Below are 22,128 nucleotides of genomic sequence, written 5' to 3' on the forward strand. Positions count from 1 at the left end.
TGGGGGACACCGGACGCCCCCTAAAAACCCTAGCCCACCCAACCACCACCCCCGAGTGTGCGAGTAGGAATCCCGACTTGAGACGTCTATTTTTGCCCCTTTTTAGTATGTATGCCGTCCATATTTCCCAGTTTCAGTGAACGCACCTTTCGCTCCACTAGTCGCAGCAAGAACTCGCTGGGCCCACCGAACATAAAGCTATTTGCTAGCAACGGAGCTTGGGATACCGAGCCAATGACATTATAAATGTGACAAGAACACCAGCACCACGGACTTCTTGTGGGACAAGCGTACAGGGCTCGCTGCTAAAACGGTAGGCGTTAAACGCGGTATGAAATGTGCAGTTAAATAAACACATCCAGTCTAAAATATTAGCACGAGTGCTACCTTCTTAAGCATAGCTGCTAAGATGGCGGTCAAATTATTTACATTAGAAAATGCTGCTGTCTGATTTGTTAACTTAATGCATCGACTGATTTACTCATATTAATGCTTGTTTCACCCAAAACATGATAAATATGAGAGTCGAGCAATAACGCATGAACGTAAATGTTTAATCAAATAAACTGAGACATTGTTTGCAATGTTTCGAACAGGGATCATATTATAATTTCGTCGCATGATAGAAAATAAATTCGGCATAAGAGTGTAAACAAAATTTAGTTCCTATTACTAATATTGGCCCGAGGCATATTTTTGGCTCTAGTTTGTTGCGGTTTCAGCGCAAGGAAATCGCTCTCTGTGCGTGGGTCGTTTGTGTGTGTGACCGAGATCGTGCATTTTATTTGGCTATTTATATGCTTTGCACAACGAGCATGGTGTCATTTCATGTTCACCCACGTTTATGCTTCCTAACAATGTTGCATCCATGCTGTACATTAGCCAAACTTAAATACTAAAATGTGATTATGTTTGCATTTTTTTTCCTCACGAAAATGAGATTTTGTCAGATTTGGGTAACACATTCAAATCAATATCTTGCTCAACTTGAATGCAATTTCAAAGTGTTTTTGACTCAGTTAAAGGCGTCGTGAGCCCTTCCCCTAACATGTTTGTCATTCCAAAAACCTTCCAGATGCCTCACACCAGACGGTACACGTCCTCGGAGAGAGACAGTCACAGCAGCTATAATGATCGTTACAGAGAGAAAGAAAAAGATAGATGGCGTAGACACCGACACAGAAGATCACCCACATACTCTTCGAGCAGTGACAGAGACAGGGATCGGGACCGAAGGGGACGAGGGCAGAGACACGATGCAAGTTATGTTCGCTCAAGGAGGTATGTTCGTGTCTCCACCTTTTTGGGGTTTATGTGTGTAATAATGGTGCTTTCAAGGCTACTGGAAAGTCAGAAATGACCTACTTGGTGCAAAGAAGTGTACCCGGCAGATGATCGGATTAAATTGTTTGCGAAACAGAAAATTATCATCAGCAGCAGTCTGAATGAACCTTTTTTTGGCAGTTTTGTTTTTTATATACAGTGATGCTTTGAGATACCAGTGACCCAACTTGGGAGAGGTATAAATTGTTCATTTATTTTTTATTTGTTTTTGCTGCATTTTGTTTACGTGTCTTGGGGTATGAAACCTGATGTATTTGACACCAGGCACCTTGTTGGGAAGCTCAGGGGTCCTCTAGAAGGCGTGTTGAGTTCGTTCATGGCAGTAATTGACCATTTCTTAATAAGCATGCCTCGCCGTTGTTATGTCCTTGTGTTCTTCTGTCCCGGCCCAATTACTGCTTCAATTGACTGCGCTTGAGAATCTAGACCAGAGGTATTCAATTAAAAGTCACAGAGGTCCACGACTAAATTTTTTTCCCACTTAAAAGGTCCGAACCAAAGTCCAACTTCCCTTAATGTCTAGCCTATGTTCACATTTCTATATAGTTTCAATATTTAGTCATTTACAACAGAGCGCACTTATATACTAAATATTTAGCAATGTTCCCATTAAAAAACTGTAAAATATCTCTTGCAGATATATATCAAGTGCTAAGAATTGAGTTAACACCTTTTACCTTTTTTTTTTCTTAAATCAAAGAGTTATCAGCCTAAAAAAAAAAACGGAAAGCCTAATTATCCGAGTAAAACAGGTCGACATGTTCAGTACACAATCAATAAAAATAGCTGTCCTCATGAAAAACTAATTCAAAATGAGCTTTGACACCACTTTTTCTTTTGAATATTTTTTTAACTTCTCTTAATGAGAAAAATGAGTTTGTGACTGACCTGCCAGTGACTTAATTCTGGGTTGGAACGAAGTCAGGGCCATTGGGATTTGGTAGATTATTTCACACATTTGGGTTTTGTGTTTTCCTTTAAATAATGTTTGTGCAACCACATTTAAGCACTCCTTCACAACTTCCCCATCACTTGAACGTTTTTTATGTTTCCCCAAAATCCATGATACTTTTAGTGAATATTCGTTTGCATGCCGCTGGGATGTAAACGAAAATGTAAAAATCTGTAATACTGCACTCGAAGTTCGATGTTTTTGCGTGCGCTCACCTCAAACTTCAGCGGATAACTTTGCACAAAAGGGCGGTGCTTTGTTCCGTAGTGGCGCTTCGCAATGTTGCGACGGTTTCGGAGCATATGATGCACCCTGGTTTTGAATCTGCTGCAGCAAGAACGCACCTAAATTTCTCCGTCCATTCATTTAAAACAACACGCATCGACCTCGCTAACTTTTTAGCAAGGCATACTGTCAGCAGCACTCTCTTCATCATAGATTGGTCATGGGCCCGGTTCGAACCATCTGTCGGTATGGATCCGGACCGCGGTCCGCCATTTGGTGATGCCTGCTCTAGACCATCCTTCCTGAGAACCATCCATACACATTATAAAGAGGAAAAGAATAACTAATGAACACTGACAAAATATTTAGCTGCCTTGTGGTGGAGAATGGATTGCTAGTGAGGAATTAATTGGACAGAAATCTTTTAGCTTTTAGCCATGCCCAAACACGCCTCGTGTTTGGGCATGGCACATTTGCCCATGCGTAGGCAGATGCAAAGAGATGCAAAATATTTGCAAACATTCCTTTTTAAGCTATGATAATCATTTGCTTGCTGAATCAAAATAACCAGAAGGTTTGTTCACGTCTCACCTCTTTTCGGAGTTAAGTCATGTGACGCTTGCAAGCTTAGCCATGATTAGTCGTTACTTGAGCCCTGAGTAACTGCGATGTCATTTTCAGCCGACAGCAAGTGGCAAAACGGGATAGAAAAAAACTGTAATGGACCCCTGGGGTTCCTCACAATTTCGAGACGCCAACGCAGAGGAGAAATCACCCACTTCCTAGTCAAATGTTGGACATTACAGATTTCCCAGATGAGTGAAATGCAGCATAAATGTGTCCCAGTGTTCACCGACCTGCAAAATCTTTCTGCTCCCTGACGCAGCCGGAGCTTTGACAATCGCTCAACAGAACACCGGCCATTTGACAGAAGATACTGCGAGGGATACAGACGATTGGATCCAAGCCGAGAGGAAGATCGCGACCATGACAGGGAAAGGGAGCCACATGCAGCGGTTGAAAGTTACTATCCACGCGACTTCTCGCCAAGCATGTACGACTACCGACGGGGCCGAGAAAAGGAACGGGAGCGGGATGATTCGCACAGACGAAAGGGCAGCAGGCGTAAGCACAAACGAAGGCGGCGTAGAACCAGGTCCTATAGCCCATCATCCTCGGTGAGTACAGCAAGACCTGAGAGGGTCTTTTACCTCTCTTCACCCTGTTTTCTTTTTTTTTTGTTCTATCTCTCTCTCTTGCGCTCAGCTCTCTCTGCCTCTTTCCTTCTCTAACCATTTGTTTTTCACAGCCCCTGGACTTGGTAAGTAGTTTAATCTTTCTGATATGTTTTTCTTCTGCCAAAAGCATTTTATTTTGTGTTCTCTTTAAATATGTGTGCCACCATCGGAGAGCATTTTCATTTTATTGCAAACAGCCTTTACACGTTTTTAGTCATCAACCGATAAATGTGTTTTTGGCAAACACGCTTTAAAAAAAATATTGTAATATAATATAAATTTGTGGTTGTAATCTATGATGTGTACCAAGTTGCATTTATTGTGTGTTGGGCAAAAAGTGAAAATGTTCTACCAAAATGCAAATGACATTTGGGCTTATAGCAATTAAGTTAAAATGCATCTTTGTATCACCACACGTCTATCCAGCAACATAGATTACAAATGAGCAGGTCGTAACTTTCCTGCTCACTTGCATTTGGTCCCCTTTTTACTATTTACCATCTTATGAAAGCTGACAAGTCAAGCTAATAAGATCTTTTATTTATTTATTTATTTTTTAATGTTTTCTTATTTGGTCTTTGCGTTGAATGAATGGATAGATGTGCCAGTTGCTTACTTGTTTTTAAGCAGCTGTGGTTTAAAGGTAGAGGGGGGGGGGAGCAGAGGACATCATGTGATCTTTGACTTGTTCCCTTGCACTATATCCCTATCGTTATATATTTTCTTCACGTGGTGTCATGCGTGAATCGCCCCATGACCACCAAACCCATCAACGTCCTCCTTCGCCCTCCTCGTCTGCCTGTGCCGCCTGACGCCACGGCTGCCCCTGAATACCCCCATGTTCCCCTTGGTTGTGTCGTGACCTGCTGATGGCGGTTTGGGTGTGAAAACAGCGGAGCAACAGCCGGACGCGGGCACTGAGTGTGAGGGACGACGAGGAAGGGCACCTGATCTGTCGGAGTGGGGACGTCCTGCAAGAGAGATGTACTCACTGCCACTACTCTATCGTAACCCTTCTCCATATGAGTATGAAAGCATAGAGCATTTAAATGGGAGTGCCTGATGATGATGATGCCTTGCTAGAAAGCTCTTCGCTCTAGCTGAATTAGGGTGGATTGCACGAATGAAGAAACTGTGAGAGGCCTTAGCTATGTTCTTTTCGTTTGTTTTTTTTTTTCCTTCTTTTTTTTATTGAAATTAAGCTGTGGAGCATTTGTTTATGTTTCACAGTTTACGTAACAAAACAGAATCTCACTTGCAATTGTTTCTCTGGCGCATTGCAAAATCTAGCTAGTGGTTTCTGATATTAGACCATAATCAGCTCACATATACACTTACACATTGAATTTCTTAAACATGTTATTGAGTTTATTTTTCAGTTTGAGAAGGGGGTTGGATTTGCCCACTTTTTGATGGCTGCAAATGGGTCATCAAAGGAAAGGGGCACTTCAGATATCCCCCCCCTTTTTTATCCTTCATGTATCATAGTGTTATTTATCATCGCTTATTGGATTCCAAACCTGCCCGATTTTGAATAGGCAGCCCTGTGGAAACAGGATAGGTTCTAGGATGCGTTCGCCCCCCCTTGTGGATCCATTTGTCTAATTCTCCTGTTCTCTCTTCCCCCGCTGTTATTCCCTTTGCCCCTCTTCTCTTTGTGCTATGTTGCAGATGAGATTGTCAGCACCTTGGGTGAAGGCACCTTTGGGAGGGTGATGCAGTGCATTGACCATCGCAGGTGTGTGTTCACGTTACAAACATACTGCAGATATTCTGTATTGCGACTATTTTCACTTCAATAAGTTATTCTGTCTGTGTGCATAAATTCAGACGCATGATAAGATAAGATAAGATAAGATGTCCTTTATTAGTCCCACAATGGGGAAATTTGAGGTGTTACAGCAGCAAAGATATAGATCACACAGAGTCGGCGGCGTAATGTAGCCGTTAATGTATAACATTAGCAGCAGACATTCAGAAAAAGCATGCAAATATACACAGTATAAACGTATCTAAGTGTAAGGAAACACTCCTAATGTTTGTCCATTATACGGAGGGGGAAACGCTGTAATGATAAAAACTACTGAATGATTGAAAATACTGCAATCATAAAAATATTGCAATGATAAAAGTACTGTAATGGTAAGAGTACTGAAATGATAGAAAAGTACTGCATGATAGAAAATACTGCAATGGTAAAAGTACTGTAATAGTAAAAGTACTGCAACGATAGAAAAATACTGCAATGGTAAAAGTACTGCAATGGTAAAAGTACTGTAATAGTAAAAGTACCGCAATGATAGAAAAATACTGCAATGATAAAAGTACTGCAATGATAAAAGTACTGTAGTAGTGAACATCCTGCAGTGGTAGAAATACTACAGTGATAGAAGTATTGTAATAAGAATACTGTAATGGTAAACAAAATACATCATTGGTCAATATTTAAGTACACCCTTGGCTGAAAGTACAGTAGTAGTTAATATTGCATCCTAGGACTGCACAATTGCACTAATGCCCTCCCGTTTGTAGGCCTGACCCAATGTTCTTGTTAAAAAGTCTGACAGCAGTTGGCAGGAAGGAGCGGCGAAATCTCTCTTTGGTACAGCGAGGGTGTAAAAGTCTGTCACTGAAGGAGCTGTAAAGTGTTCTCAGAGTGTCATTGAATGGGTGGGCTGGTTTGTCCAGCATTGATGACAGTTTTGCCGTCATCCTCCTGCCCCCCACTGAGTCCACAGAGTCCAGGGAGCAGCCCAGGACAGAGCTGGCCCTCCTCACCAGTTTGTCCAGTCTCTTTTTGTCTCGGCCCGAGATGCCTCCTGCCCAGGAGACCACTCCATAGAAGATGACTGATGAAACCACCGAGTCATAGAAGTTCCTGAGGAGTGTTCCCCGAACGCCAAAGGACCTCAGCCGCCTGAGTAGGAAGAGTCTGCTCTGACCCTTCCTATAGAGAGCGTCTGTGTTGTCGCTCCAGTCCAGTTTATTGTTCAGATGAACACCCAGGTACTTGTAAGTTGAGACCCTCTCAACGTCTGTTCCCTGGATATTCACTGGTGCAGGTGGAGAGTGCCGACGCTTGCGGAAATCCACCACCAGCTCTTTGGATTTCCCAGCGTTGATTTGGAGGCGGTTCTGCTGACACCAGTCCACGAACCCCTGCGTAACCCCTCTGTACTCCCGATCGTCATCGTCAGTGATGAGGCCGACAATCGCAGAGTCATCAGAGAACTTCTGCAGGTGACAGGTTGTGGAATTGTATTTGTAGTCCGAGGTGTAGAGGGTGAACAGGAAGGGAGCCAGCACAGTTCCCTGCGGCGCTCCCGTGCTGCAGAGGAGCACGTCAGACACACAGTCCTGTGTTCTCACGTACTGTGGCCGGTTTGTGAGGTAGTTGTGAATCCATGTGATGAGGTGGTGGGCCACTCCCGCCTGCTCCAGCTTGTCTCCCAATAAGGCGGGCTGGATGGTGTTGAAAGCACTTGAGAAGTCAAAGAACATGATCCTCACCGTGCCCCCCGCCTTCTCCAGGTGGGAGAGTGAAGTGTGGAGCAGGTAGATGATGGCATCATCCACACTGATGCCAGGCTGGTATGCAAACTGGAGTGGGTCCATTGAGGAGCTGACCAGGGGGCGCAGATGGACGAGGACCAGTCTCTCCAGGGTCTTCATCAGATGAGACGTCAGCGCCACTGGTCTGAAGTTGTTGAGCTCCTTCGGATGGGGTGTCTTTGGAACCGGAACCAGGCAGGATGTTTTCCACAGCTGGGGGACTCTGCCCAGCTTCAAGCTCAGGTTGAACATGTGCTGGACGATTCCACACAGCTGGTCTGCGCAGGATTTGAGGAGCTGGGAGCTGATCCCATCTGGGCCTGCCGCCTTCCTCGCCTTCATCTTCCTCAGCTGGTTCTTCACCTGAGATGTTGTGAGGAACAAGGCTGAGCAGGAGGAAGTGGTGGTTGTCTGATGTGGCTGGGAACTGGAGCCTGTGGAGAGAGAGAGGGGCGAGAGAGGGGGAGAGAGGGTCTTGTTCGCAGTGGCAGGAGGGGTGGGTGGGGGCTGCATCAGGGAAGCCTGAGCGGGGTCAGACATTTGATCAAACCTATTGAAAAATAGGTTCAACTCATTTGCCCACTGAAGCCCCCCCCCCTTCTGGGTCTTACCTGCTTGTCCGTGGCCTGAGATGGTCTTCAGGCCCCTCCAGACATCCCTGGCATTGTTCCGCTGCAGTTGTTCTTCCATCCGCATCCTGTAGGACTTTTTCCCCTCTCGGATCCTCCTTCTCAGCTGACGCTGCACTCTCTTCAGCTCGTCCTTGTCGCCTGAAACAAAAGCCCTCTTTTTCTCCTTCAGGAGAGCTTTAATGTCCGGTGTGATCCAGGGTTTGTTGTTGGAGAAACATCTTACAGTCCTGGTGGGAATGGTGTTCTCCATGCAGAAGTTAATATAGTCTGTAACTGTGTCTGTTAGACCATTAATGTCCTCACCGTGAGCTTCGCTGAATACCTCCCACACAGTTGTGTTGAAACAGTCCTTCAAGGCCTCCTCGGCTTCTCCGGACCATCGCTGAGCTGTGCGTGTCACAGCTGGCTGCCTGCGGACGAGAGGTTTGTACACAGGCAGGAGAGCAACCAAGTTGTGGTCAGCTTTGCCCAGCGGGGGGAGGGGCAGTGACGTGTACGCCTCCTTGGTGTTGGCATAGAAGAGGTCCAATATTTTATTGTCTCTGGTTTGGCATGTTACATATTGTGTGAATGAAGGCAGAGAGGAGGAAGGAGAAGCATGATTGAAGTCACCAGAGATAAGGAACAAGGCATTTGGGTGCTGTGTTTGTAGCCTGCTCACAGCTGCATTCAGTACATCACAGGCTGTCTCACCGTTAGCAGAGGGAGGCACGTACGCCGCCACCGCGATCACATGACTGAACTCTCGCGGTAAATAGACCGGACGCATGCTAACAGCTATCATCTCAATGTCCCGACTGCAAAGTTGATCCTTAACAGTTATATGCCCAGGGTTACACCATCTATCATTAACAAACACAGCCAGCCCTCCCCCTTTTCTCTTACCGCTCTCCAGTGTCCTGTCCGCACGTAGGATTTGGAAGCCGTCCAATTCCACGACGGCGTCCGGCGTTAGCTCTGTTAGCCACGACTCCGTGAACACCAGCAAGCTAGCCTCCCGGACAATCCTCTCGTGCCGGGTTAGCGCTGTTAGCTCGTCCATTTTGTTGGGGAGGGATCGAACATTCCCCATAATAACGGACGGGAGGACGGGGTGATATCGTCTCCTCCTTGCCTGGCGTTTAGCCCCCGCACGACATCCCCGTCTCTTCCTCCTCAGCTCGCGGGGAATATCGGGTCTCGCTCCGGGAGCACACGCGGGGTTAGCACGGAGTGCTAACAGCTGATCTCTTGTGTACACGATCGATCCGTAGCTCCGAGTTTCGTCTCCGGACACGATCGCGCAAAAAACAGCCCCCAACAGTAGTAAAACCACCGCAAGTTGGATGTCCATTGCTGAGGTGAGGTAAAAATAAAATAAAAAGGGTAAAGGGAAAAAACACACGAAAAAGGCTCAATAGTGAGCCACGCTGCTGTAAAATGAAATGCAGGTTGTGTATTTTTATTCATTTTTTTTAAATTTTGACTTAACATTTTTTTTTTTTTTTTAAGGGGAGCATCCAGTGTTGCTTTGAAAATTATCAAGAATGTGGAAAAGTACAAAGAAGCAGCTCGCCTCGAGATCAATGTGCTCGAGAAGATCAACGAGAAGGATCCTGAAAACAAATTGTAAGTTATACAAGTGGGGCCAGAATATTTCTTCCCTTTGGACCAATTACCTTCTAGTTTTGTAATACTTGTCATTTATTGAAATCTTTCCATGCTGTTTGTTTATCCTGCAGCCTGTGCGTGCAGATGTACGACTGGTTTGACTATCACGGTCATATGTGTATCTCCTTCGAGCTACTTGCTCTCAGCACGTTCGATTTCCTGAAAGAGAACAACTACCTGCCGTACTCCATTGGTCAAGTCAGACACATGGCCTACCAACTCTGTTTAGCTGTCAAGTGTAAGTTCAAATGTCTTCTCATTTTCAGGGTAGAATAGGAGAACATCCTAAAATTTGCTAAATCAGTTTTTTTTTTTTTTCATACCGTTTAGGGGTGGGCAAACTTTTCAATTGGTGGGCCACAATGGGTTCTAAACTTTGACAGAGGGGCCGATGGATGGAGTGTTTTGGTAACCTCACCTCATCGGTGAAACAAACTACATTTAATTTTAAATGAAAATGAACAAAATATCTGTCTTTGACACACCACAGTATTTAGAAAATAAGACATTAACAAGGTTTATTCATTTAATTTTTTTCATTTTCGGCGGGCCGGATTAAAACGTTTAATGGGCCGCATGTGGCCCCCGGGCCGTAGTATGCCCACGCCTGTCTTAGAATATGCCAGATAAAATTGTCTTGCTGAGTTACCACTCAAACCAATAGCAGTAACAACGGCATGTTTCTTGTCCTACTTCACAGTTCTCCATGACAACAAGTTGACGCACACAGACCTCAAGCCTGAAAACATCCTTTTTGTCAACTCGGATTTTACAATGTCCTACAATGTGGAGAAGGTAAGACACAGTAGAAGACTGTTAATTAATTAATTATTAGTTTTATTATTTTTTAATTAATTAATTAAATTAATAATTAATTAATGAATAAAACTAATTAATTAATTAATAACTGTGTTAATATTACTTAAGTAAGCTTGTTAATATCACTCTGAGAAGCTCTGGATAAAATCTGAATGTGTTTATTTTTTATTGATTATTATTTCAATTGTATTAATTCATGTTTTCCCCTGAAGAAATGGTAGATAACAACTGGCACAGTTTATGTGATCTGGTCGGAATGAATTTAATTTATCTGATTTTTCACATGTTTGCCTTTTTTTAATTTTTTTTTTTTTTAAGCAAAACACTTAAAGACAATGTTTTGTGTGTGGCAGAAACGAGAAGAAAGAACGGTGAAGAGCACAGCCGTACGTGTGGTGGACTTTGGCAGTGCCACTTTCGACCATGAGCATCACAGCACTATTGTGTCCACGAGGCATTATCGAGCCCCTGAGGTCATTTTAGGTGAGGATGACTCACTGAAAAGTCAACCTATACAGTGTTATTTTAATTTGCTGAGGAAATTTCGGTTGATAAGGAACGAACGCTTTTGTCTCAGCTGTCATTTATGCTCAATTGTGTGTGTTGACACATTGTTATATATCTGTTTACTCCTTGTTTTTGCTGGTCAGAAATGGGCTGGAGCCATCCTTGTGACGTGTGGAGTATTGGCTGTATCCTGTTTGAGTACTACCTGGGCTTCACATTGTTTCAGGTACACAACAACCTGTTTAAATTTATGTAAAAGTATATTCAATTTATATATGGGTGTGCTACACAAATGTATGTCAGGGAAGTGGTGGGATTGGCTTCACTGTTCGAATACTTGTGTGTATGTTGATTATAGGATTTGATTAAAAAAAGAAATCTGCAATTGCGCTAAATTGGGGAAGCAGTAATTATATACCAACTGCAAGGCACCGACTACGAGAGTGAGAGCACTAAGTTGCTGTTGGGCATACAGTACACTGATATCATTTGAATCTGTTTTTTTTTTTTTTTTTTTAATCAGACTCATGACAACAGGGAGCATTTGGCCATGATGGAGAGAATCCTTGGACCTGTGCCATCCAGAATGATCCGCAAGACGAGGTGAGAACAACATTGACCCGTGCAAGGCTGCTGGAAGCCTGTCTGACGGCATTTCATACACAGAATTGCTAGGTTAATCCGAATGTTTGAAGTACACACTTGCAGTGCGGACCGAGGTCTTTTTAGTTAACAAAAACTAATGAAATAACTAAAATTGAAGAAAGGAACTCAACTAAATAAAATAAAAATATATAGAAAATAATTATAATTATAGTGAAAGCGTTATTGTTTTGGTTCATTTATGGAGACCAATACAATATGTATCAAAAAAAATCTATGATACACTGGACAACCGCGTTTCATACTTTTCGACAGGAATTCAAGACACAAATCCCCATAAGAATTTGGCAACTTGGCAAACAAGGTTTGGGAAGTGAGATCGCATTAGTTTTATTTTTTTAAGACAGGGTTGTAATGCATTTAACTTTAGATGCAGAGTTATGCACGGCACTTCTTGTACTTCAAAGTCTGTGGACTCTTATAAACTACTTGTATGATTTGTGAGTGGTTGTTTTTTAAAATATTTTTCAGTGTTTACTATGCAGCACTTAATAATCATAAACACAAGCTTTAATAAAGACTAATAAAAACAAAATTAAAGCGCGGCATTCTCAGAAAAAAACAAGTCTAATTAAGTTTAACTATTTTCAAAAACATAACAAAATGATGAAAATTCCAATACTATTATAGCGCTGACGCAAACCACCTTTTTCAGGAAGCAGAAGTATTTCTATCGAGGCCGTCTTGACTGGGACGAGAGCACCTCAGCAGGGAAATACGTCCGGGAAAACTGTAAACCTCTGAGGGTGAGACCAGTGAGACAAGAATGCATCGACGCCAACGTAAGAGTGTTGTAACAATGACTTGATTTGTTTCTTTTTGTTTGTCCTCGCCCAGCGATATTTGCTGTCAGAGGCGGAGGAGCACCACCAGTTGTTTGACCTCATCGAAAGCATGCTGGAGTACGAGCCCTCCAAGAGGCTGGTTCTTGCCGACTCCCTCAAGCATCCGTTCTTTGACTTTGGGGGGAGTGGCGAGGCATCAGGCAGTAAAAGCTGGGAAGCAAACCGGGATATTAGCAGGTGATCCGGAGCACCTCCTCCAAAGTGTGGTTCAGCAGTATTTTCTACACAGAGCAGGTCAACTTTTACGGTTTCTGTTGTTCATCATTAAGGCATGGACACATTCCTGCTACTTCAGTATCCACTTCTGCAGCTAAGCGAGGTGTGCAGAGCTCTCCATAAGACTGAGTTGGTCTATCAATCAGAAATCTTGTATGGTCAGGGTTTCAAGAAGACTATGACGAACAGACTCATGTACCCAAACTAGCCCTCTATGCATCTCACGTCTTCCTCCTGACATCACCCACCTTCCGTCCAACCATGGTTATTTTTTGGGGGGACTTTCTCAAGGAAATATGCGCAATGTCAAGTCATTTTTGGAGAAGAAATGTCTTCCCCGTGCGGAGGATGATGAAAAGAGAGATTTAAAAAAAAAAAAAAAAAAAAAAAAAGCAAGCATGCAGTCCCAAGTCATCCACAAGAAGCATCCATCACCTTCGGAAACATGTTAAATCCAGTGACAATGCAAAATGGCGGCAAACTAAATACTAATTCTTCCTGTCATGAAAATTCCAAACTGATGCAAGTGTTTGTAAAATGTTTGGTTTTTGATAATGAGCACTTGCACCAAACAGGCATTTTCCGTATAACCTTTAAGCATATATAGATCTACGCCATAAAAAAGCCTTTATTATTTACCAATAAGACACACTCGCTGTCGTCTTACTCGTTATTAACTCCACCAAGCATGAAGAGAAAGCAACATTTTCTTGATCATGGCTTTATCTATTTGTATGTGATTTTGTTTTGTATAGGTCACTGATGGTGTAGTGGTACACTCGCCTGAGTTGTGTGCGGGCAGCGTGGGTTCAGTTCCCACTCAATGACGGTGTCTATGTCTGCCCTGTGACTGGCTGGCGACCAGTTCAGGGTGTAGTGCGCCTTTCGTCCGTAGTCAGCTGGGATAGGCTCCAGCACCCTCCCGTGACCCTGTACAGGATAAGCGGTGTGGATCATGACATTTTGTTTTGTTTGTACATGTGCATTGTTTTCTACACGTGGTGATGTGTGCGAGGGTGCGTCCGCCTGGTATGACACTTTTATATAAATGTCCTACGCTGTGACTTGTAGCTTGCCTAAGCTGTGGAATTGTCTCATACTTTTAAAAACAAAAAGTATAAATTGCCTTTCCACAGGTGTGACGTCATCACACCTGAGGTTTTCCCCACTGAAGATAAGCACAGATCCCGTGGGTTGTCCGAATGAGCTGCACAAAACTGTTTGATATTTATTTTTGTGTGGTTTTGGGGGCGGGATTAAAATAGGTCATTGTTCTCACCTCCCATATACATGGATTGTTTTTTGTACAAAATGAAAACCTATAAAAGTGTATATATGTATGATGCTGTAGATTAAAGTGAAAGTCCTCCTTTCCAAAAGTAAACTGTTGGGATTTTGTGAGTAAATGTAATTAATAAATGAAACATTTAATTAATTAATGACAATTTTTATAAAACATTCCTTTGTGTATTTATATATTTTATTTTGGCACTTTCACTTTATGGACATATAACTAAATTTGTCATTAATTAAATTATCAATCCTTATATGTGAAAAAAATATATATAATTTCTGCATTTAATTAATTATTTCTGTATCTAATTAATTATTTATGTGCTTATTTAATTATTGCTGTATTTAATTATTTCATAGTCCCGCGTTGCAGTGCTTCATGCATTAATTTTATCTGGCAAACTCACCCATCAAAGTTAGTGGGCGGGGCTAAACGCCGACAAACTCCAATCTTGTCTTTGCTGTGACCTGTTGTGGTTGCTAACATGGCGGCTGCGACGACGAAGGACTTTCAAGAGCTCCCTTGATTGAGCGGTCGAGGCTTGTATTTAGTTATTTACTTGAGTATTCAAACCATGAAATAATTAAATACAGAAAGAATTAAATAATTGTATAGATTTTTTTTACATATAATCATTGATAATTTAATTGATGACATATTTATTCATTTAATTCCACATTTAATTAATAAATGAAACATTTCATTGGTTAATTACAATTTTAATTAAACATTTCATGGCATGTTTATTTAATTTTGTCACTTTCAGTCCTCCATACATCCTAACCCACGTTGTTGGAAAACCTGTTTGCGATTTAGTGGTAATACCTCATTACGCCACAAGGCGGCGCATATCACAATCAGATGGACGAGAAGACTGTCTGGTCAGCGTCGTGTTCAAACGACGTTATCTCTTGTGGAAATCATAAAACATTTACTAACTGACTAATATATGTATCTAATGAGTTGTTTGTTTGTTAGGACAACAAAGTATACGCGTATATGGACGCGAAGAGCTGTTTTCTAACGAATGAGCCCTCATGTTGAGCTGCAGCCAAGCAGGGCCCCGAGGCGAAGCCTCATTGCAAATGTGTTCCAGTAAGTTTATTTTTCCTTTTTTGACTTGTTGAAGATACATTTTATTTTATTTTATATTATATTGTTAAACCAAATCCGAGTTCTATAAGTGTTGAACACGATTTTATGTGGTATCATATTTTACTGTGATAAAATGAGCAGACGAGGATGCTAATCGCCGATTAGCATCATGCTAATCGGCGATTAGCATGATGCTAACGATCATCGCGGGTGGCTAAGTTAAAGTTCTATTATTGGCGTTAATTTTCTTTCGGTTGCATAAAATCTAGACAGGCATAGTTAATTGAAGTTGATTCATTTCAATTATTAAAACATAGAATGTGAAATGCTACACTTTTGTTTTGGTCTACCTAATCATTATGTAATAATATATATAGTAGATTCCAGAAGAACGGCAGAACATGGTAGGTTAATTGAACACTCCAAATTGTCCCTACTGCCCGAATATAGCTGGGATATGCTCCAGCACCTCCGCGACCCTTGTGAGGAGAAGTGGAACAGATAATGGATGGATGGATGGTCTCACCTAATCGGCTCCGGAAGTTCCAATTGACAACAACGCACGGGAGATCGACTTGGACAGGTGTGACCCTTTCAAGTAAGCTTCCCCATCTGCTGATTCATTCTGTGTCACTTCTGAATGATGTTCACCCACTGCCCCAATTTTTCATCTAGTCATTCTATGGAAGGGTGGAGGTGCTCAGTTGTCCCTTGGCTCAAAAGGCATATTTTTGGGGACTATTGTGAAAAAAAAATGGAATTGTTTTTTTTTTGTTTTTTGAGCCACTTTGTTGAGTCAAATCATCCATCTATCCATCCATTATCCGAGCCGCTTCTCCTCACGAGTGTCGCAGGCATGCTGGAGCCTATCCCAGCTGTCTTAGGGCAGTGGGCGGGGTATGCCCTCAACATTTCCTTGCATTTACAGATATGGAATTAATATTATCTAGATTTTTTTTTTTTAATATTTCTATTTTTATAGTTATTATAGGCCATTATCTTGAGTCTTTTGTGATATCATAATTTCCGCAGCAAACAAGCAGGTGCTGGACTATTTTTGGTTTCATTGTCTTGCTGTTTAATTGGATAATGGGAATTGCGTCTTCTGCTAATCCGCTTTAAGAACCAGTTACTGAAGCTACTGGTCAAATCCTTAAAAGGAGACTCACATAGAGTACACTAGCACACGCACATTGCAATACTGCAGACGAGTCAATCAATGGACCAGGTTCATTTTAGCTGTAACATCTACTTTGGATTTTGGTTGTGAGGGGATAAGCCACGCCATCCCCACTTCCAGGTGTGTTTCTGTAAAAAGAAAACTTTTTGCTACTTAGGTAGTGTGCGCTAATGATTTTCCTTTTGTTCAGTTGCAGATTTGGAAACAAAAGACATTTTTTGCAAATGGATTCCATCTTGTCCCTGGGTGCCCCCCTCAAGCAATTCACTAGCACGTGTGTGCCGGGAAAGAGCAGCTCGCCTCCTCAAGGGGCCAAAGGTCGTAGAAGCAGCTTCACGCGCCGGAGGAGCATCAGCCGGCGGAGAAGTCTGCCCTGCGGAGGCCAGAAAGTTCCAGACTCGCATTGGCTAAGAGTGTACCAGGCTGAACTGAAAAGAGAGAGGTAACGTAACATACATTTTTTCATTAAATTCAATCTTTTTTTTTTTTTTTTTTTGCATACAACTGGCAGGTGTGTCAAGCTCAATTTTGTCGCGGGCCTCATTGTAGTGCGTATACATTGATATCATTTTCAACTAAGTTATCTTTTCACCAACTAAAATATGCACTGCTATCTTGCAAACATGCAACTCCCCCCTTAAATATCCATATTTATTATTTGTTTTTTTCCAAACTTTAATATGGTAATGTAACGTTCAGATTTAATTTCTACTTGTAAAAATGACCTTGAAATTGTTCATTAAATTTTATTGATTTAAAAAAAAAAAGGCAAACAATCACGCTAATACTCTTGTGCCCTAACAAGTCCTTAATGAGTTTCCTTTTTTGGCAAAATGTTTTTTTGGAGAATGTTATTTTCCTCAGTGCAATTCCTCAGAATTTTTCCCTCATTAGAATCTAACATCTGATTCTGTGTGTTGTTGCTTTTCTATCCCCATGTCACCTTTCAATTTGCTTGCAGGTCATTTTACCTGACCCTAAAGTAATAATTGAGACCTTAGGTAATGTAATGGAGACCATTTTTGAAGTGCCTCTAAATAACTTTTATGAATTGTATCGACATTAAGAATTGACTTCACTCAAACATTTTGACCATGCAGCAATCATGTTATGGTAGTGATGAAGCATCATAGAATTTATTGATTCTACAATTTCATAAATCGGATGTTATCCCTATTTGCAGTTATGGGTAGTCCGTCTCTACCGACAAAACTATTACTGGAGCTAACTTGATATTTTCTGCCTCTTCTTACTCCTAATTACACCGCATCTACATTGACACTATTGCCTTTCCAGTATATCAATAAAAACCCAAGAACACAAATGTATGAAATAGTGACGTTACAAAAAATGAACCACAAACGTGTGACCTGCTCCTATTGACCCAACCACTAGGGGGCAGCATACTTTCATGATCGCATGGGATTGATATGGTGTTGTTGCTATGATGTGTTAACCGACCGCACGGACTCAATGGCTTTAGGTTATTTATATGTGTGACTCTGCCGAAACATTTGGCCAGACAGTCTTGGCTTAACGAGGACTTTGCTCACATGAATAATCCGCTTGGCCACGTGCTGCACTTCTAAATGCTGCTTGTTTGTCCCAAAGGAAACGGCAGCAGGCCGTGCTGGCCAAGAAGAACGCTGAACGCTGCGTCAGGAAAACTCACTTCAGGAGTCATCACTGCCTGCCAAGGGTGCGTGGGCGTGATTAAATTTAAACATGCAATTTAAATATATATACACAAATATTTAAATAAAAGGAAGGGATGTCCCATTTCCAGGGGAAATCTTGGGCCTAACTTAAAAAGCATTTACACGCTTACTGGTGAACTTAATTTGAAACTTTGGAATGCACATTTCTAAATTGAATATTTCAGTACTTTTGCACAACTTGCTGTTATCGACCTAGGAGCTGAACAGGAACATGTGTGAGGCCAAAGTAAAAAAAAATAAATGTATAAAAATTTAAGGCTCCTCATAAGTTTTCCTCCATCCTCTCAAATGTGGGGCTCTGTAAAGTGCGACTTTTACTGTAAAGTAATTTTTATTGTAAAGTACAAAAAGTGCAGAAAAATTCACCATTTGGACGTGCATTCAAAAGTTTAAAACGTTATAATTTCACCCGAAAGCTGAATATCACCAACATCTTATGAATAGTGTAGCACTTAAAAAAAGAGATTGACATTGTTTAATGGATTCTTTGTTGTAACAATTCTTGTAATGTATAATCTTACACCATTTTGCTCTTATAGTTTTAATAGTCGAACATTTGTATGGGGCATGCATTTGTGGAATGAGCAGAACTGATAATGGATTGCCCCCATAAAACAAAAAAAAATCTCTGCCAATACCCTACAGCTAATTTTGCTTTCGCTGTTGATTTGGCGGGTTGAATGATTACATTTTTAGAAGACTTAAAGTAATTGCAATTTAACAATTCATTCAACCTCCAGGAGCCTCGGCATGTGACTTAACCACACACTAAGATTAAACCCATGTTTGTCACAACAAAGAATCTACCACAAATGCTCTTACTTTTTGTGCACCGTTAACATTTAAATTTAAATCTTTCCTTCTACATGCAGCAAACAACCACAACCAGAAAACCAGCAGCAAAAAAGGAGGATTCTCTCTTTGGAGCTTTTCAGGGCCTCAGTCTGGATGGCGTGATGAATGGATCTGCTGCGGCTGCTACTGCAGCAGGTGGAGACCAGTGCAGTGTCATGTAACCCACTGACGGACTCCTTTCCCCACAGCGAGGAGTCGCCAAAAAGAGGACTAAACGTTCCCCTTATCTAGCTTACTGTCTATTTGAACTCAAATGCCAAACTAACTGGAGTGAGATGACGGATGCAGCATTGTGACGTAGCTGCCGAAGTGGACGTATACGATACAGATGCCACAAAATTGAGATTGGCTTCAGAAGACCAACTTTTATTTTATGTATTTAAAAAAAAAAAAAAAAAAAAAGAAGTCACCAACCATTGTGTTTCCTATTACATGGATGATGCACTATTTACTTACATGGGGAAGGATGATCCAAGAAAAAAACAAAAAGACTGCAGGGGCATATAAAGGAGGGATGCACAGTATGGACAACAACAGGTTTTAAGTTAATGAAGTCCCATTTTTACATCATTCTCTCTGCTCCATCTTTACTTTGGGGGGCTTGAGGAAAGACCTGTTCTTCTTCTCCTTGCTTTTGCCCTTAGCCTGAAACGTCCTCCAACTGTCCACACGGCCATCTCTTGTTTCCTGTCCAGAATTTTGACACCATTACCAAAATGCTAAAAAAAAAAAAAAAACAGTCGTTTACCAAAAAACAGTAACTTTACCTCAAAGTTTTTCTGCCATTCCCTGTCTCGCTTTGCTTTTTCTGCTGCTTCAATTTCTTCCTCTCGTGCCCTTTTCCTGCAGAAAAAAAAACAGGTTGTGAATATTCTATTAATTTTTTTCCAAACATACATCAACTTTAGCACTTACCTTTCATGCATGTCCTTCGCTTCTCTTTCCTTCCTCTTGATGGAAAGCTCGGCAAAGAGTTTCATGGTCTGCTTATACACTGCTTGCTTGAACTGGTGAAGAAAATAATAAATTACTTCTAGCCGCCACATAAAAACAGAGGGTTCATTTAAACATGGGAATCCCAACTGTAGGCACTTACAACTTCCAGGTCATCCTCGTCCACTATCTGAGGTTTCCCTTCCTTCTTCAACTGTTTCTTTTTTTCTTTTACCTGTAGTGGGCAAAGAATAAAAAACATTTGGATATACATACACATATGTACATAGATATATGCATGCATGCACATATATACATATGCATATATATAAATAAAGATATATGCGCGCACTACAACTTAGCAAAAATTCTACCTAACAAGTTTTAAAAACCATAAATCAGATTACGATAAAACAGTCATTTGCAAACATTTAGATTGCACTACTTAAACACTGAACTTATTTACACAATGACATTGTTTAAGTAGTGCAATCTAAAGGTTTACAAATGACTGTTTTATCGTAATCTGATTTATGGTTTTTAAAACTTGTTAGGTAGAATTTTTGCTAAATTGTACTGCACGTTTAAAACAACTAGCAGTTAACTAACTCTAGATAAATTGTTCAACTTCATATTAAAATCATGAATCATTTGCCTCTATTTTGGCGTAAACCTAACCTACAACACCAACACTATACCTGGCATGATAAAGAAATTATGAACAATATAGTTTCCCAGAAACTAAAATGATAGCATCTTTTCTTTTAAATTATGCCACTAATACAGCAGTGTTAGAGCAAAAATAAAACATTCTTTTAAGTGCAATATCTTTCCATACCGTCTTGTCTACAGCTACATTGTAAGAGAACGAATGAACCTTCCAGACATAGTTTAGGTTAATATAATCTGCACTCACCATGTGTTCGACATATTCCCTTCCTGCCTGAATTACATCTAGAGCCCTCTTCTTCTGGTCTGGATCCTGAAGGAGTTTGTATGCCTTGTCCACAGCTTGGGGGAAAAACAAAATACGATTTAAACCTATATTGTAACCAACATCACAGCCACTAAGAAAACGACACAATGTTACAGTGTAATCAGATTAAATGTTTTTTTTGGGGGGGTGGGGGGTTCAGGCATGCAAACCTTCAAATGCTTGCTGTGCTCTGTCTACGTCATCTTGATTTTTGTCTGGATGGACCAGAATAGACAACTGGAGTGATAAAGGGAGTCTAAGTTAGGGAGACCAAAATAGAGTACAATTAAACCTAACAAATAACTTCTTACCGCTCGGAATCTTTTCTTTAGGTCAATATCTGTTGCATCTGGATCAATTTGTAGTACCTAAACATGATAATTAACATTACAGAATTGGAAAGACAATATGTGATGGGTGTAATGAGAAAACGAAACAGTTAAAGGCATATTTACCTCGAAGGGGTTTAGATTAAAGTAGGACGAGCCAGGCCTGAGCAGTCGATCGATCTGCTGCTTGGACGTTAACACTGAGTCTCTTTTCTCGATCTGCTTCACCTGTAACACACATTTAAACACGTGCTTACACTGCAAGTGGGCACAAGCTTGACTACAAAACACACAATACAAAACTAAGGGTTTCATCGAAAAAAGAAAATGTATTATTATTGTCAACGCTGAGCGACGAGTCATCGATCAAACGCGACCAAACAGGGTTGCTCTGCACCATTTTGTTACAGACTGAGCACAAACACAGTGCACAGTCATTATTATATGCGATTTGTGATGTAGAAATATTCAAACGAAATACTACTCCACTGTTAGCAATGTTTAGCTTGGAGCTAACTCAGACTCATACATGCGCGAGGTACCGCGTGGCTACAACTCCAACCAGAACGACTGCACTTGCTTCGCGTTATTGAGAACGACGATTTAAACTCTAGCCACTCGACTTTATGATACCTCCGTGTAAAAGTTTTGAAATAAATCATCGGACGCAGCCTGAGAAGACTCTCCACCGCTCCCCGCCATCTTTGCTCCAATTTACGTTGGACGTAAATGCGTCACGTGATCACGTCGTTCACGCCCCTTAGTTTGCGTTTTAAAGACGGCTCCTGTTTACCGGTTCAATACAGTAAAAAAAAAAACAAGTAGACTACTTCGATTTAATAGCCAACTGTATAATATTTCATTACATGGGACGAGTTATGTTTTGTACATGGTGGCACAGGAAATGCAGCATGTTCAATGACGTAGCAAAAGTGCGTTTTAGACACGACCCCATTATATTGCGCGAATTCTATTTCGGAAACGGTTAAACAGTATCGAAGTAATTTTAGAAGGTCAATTATACCTCAAATGGCTGCAGTATAAAACATCCTGCTGCTCGGGAAACCTAAACTCGCATTTAGTCGTCACGCAGTTTTTTCGTGGC

General features: G+C 41.3%; 3 protein-coding genes across 4 annotated transcripts; 2 read left to right on the plus strand and 1 right to left on the minus strand.

Moving 5' to 3' along the window:
- The first annotated feature begins 35 nt into the window (after positions 1-35).
- On the plus strand, positions 36-16,423 carry clk2a (CDC-like kinase 2a). Of its 2 annotated transcripts, XR_015846789.1 has the most exons (15): positions 36-313; positions 1,076-1,281; positions 3,408-3,699; positions 4,653-4,743; positions 5,431-5,497; positions 9,435-9,551; positions 9,665-9,831; positions 10,294-10,388; positions 10,766-10,895; positions 11,063-11,145; positions 11,443-11,522; positions 12,238-12,328; positions 12,420-12,604; positions 14,916-15,032; positions 16,403-16,423. XR_015846789.1 is itself a non-coding variant. In XM_088318297.1 (13 exons), exons 2-13 carry the CDS (start codon positions 1,076-1,078, stop codon positions 12,606-12,608), a joined length of 1,608 nt encoding a protein of 535 aa, XP_088174423.1. In that variant the 5' UTR covers positions 43-313; the 3' UTR covers positions 12,609-14,027. The 2 variants fall into 2 exon arrangements, 1 of the variants encoding a protein (XP_088174423.1); XM_088318297.1 differs by lacking the exons at positions 14,916-15,032; positions 16,403-16,423 and having other exon boundaries at positions 43-313; positions 12,420-14,027.
- LOC148321233 (uncharacterized) lies at positions 14,918-20,056 on the plus strand. Its single transcript, XM_088318299.1, has 4 exons — positions 14,918-15,032; positions 16,403-16,654; positions 17,824-17,911; positions 18,803-20,056. The coding sequence occupies exons 1-4, from the start codon at positions 14,965-14,967 to the stop codon at positions 18,944-18,946; spliced, it is 552 nt and encodes a 183-aa protein (XP_088174425.1). The 5' UTR covers positions 14,918-14,964; the 3' UTR covers positions 18,947-20,056.
- Positions 19,131-22,124, minus strand: dnajc8 (DnaJ (Hsp40) homolog, subfamily C, member 8). Its single transcript, XM_088318298.1, has 9 exons — positions 21,657-22,124; positions 21,150-21,251; positions 21,006-21,062; positions 20,865-20,931; positions 20,635-20,729; positions 19,882-19,953; positions 19,701-19,792; positions 19,553-19,628; positions 19,131-19,472 (listed from the first exon to the last, which is right to left on the minus strand). The coding sequence occupies exons 1-9, from the start codon at positions 21,723-21,725 to the stop codon at positions 19,353-19,355; spliced, it is 750 nt and encodes a 249-aa protein (XP_088174424.1). The 5' UTR covers positions 21,726-22,124; the 3' UTR covers positions 19,131-19,352.
- Between the last annotated feature and the right edge of the window lie 4 nt (positions 22,125-22,128).

This window comes from Idiotropiscis lumnitzeri, chromosome 16, assembly GCF_059441095.1.
Source record: "Idiotropiscis lumnitzeri isolate Australia: NSW breed Sydney's pygmy pipehorse chromosome 16, RoL_Ilum_1.0, whole genome shotgun sequence".
Lineage (NCBI taxonomy): Eukaryota > Metazoa > Chordata > Actinopteri > Syngnathiformes > Syngnathidae > Idiotropiscis > Idiotropiscis lumnitzeri.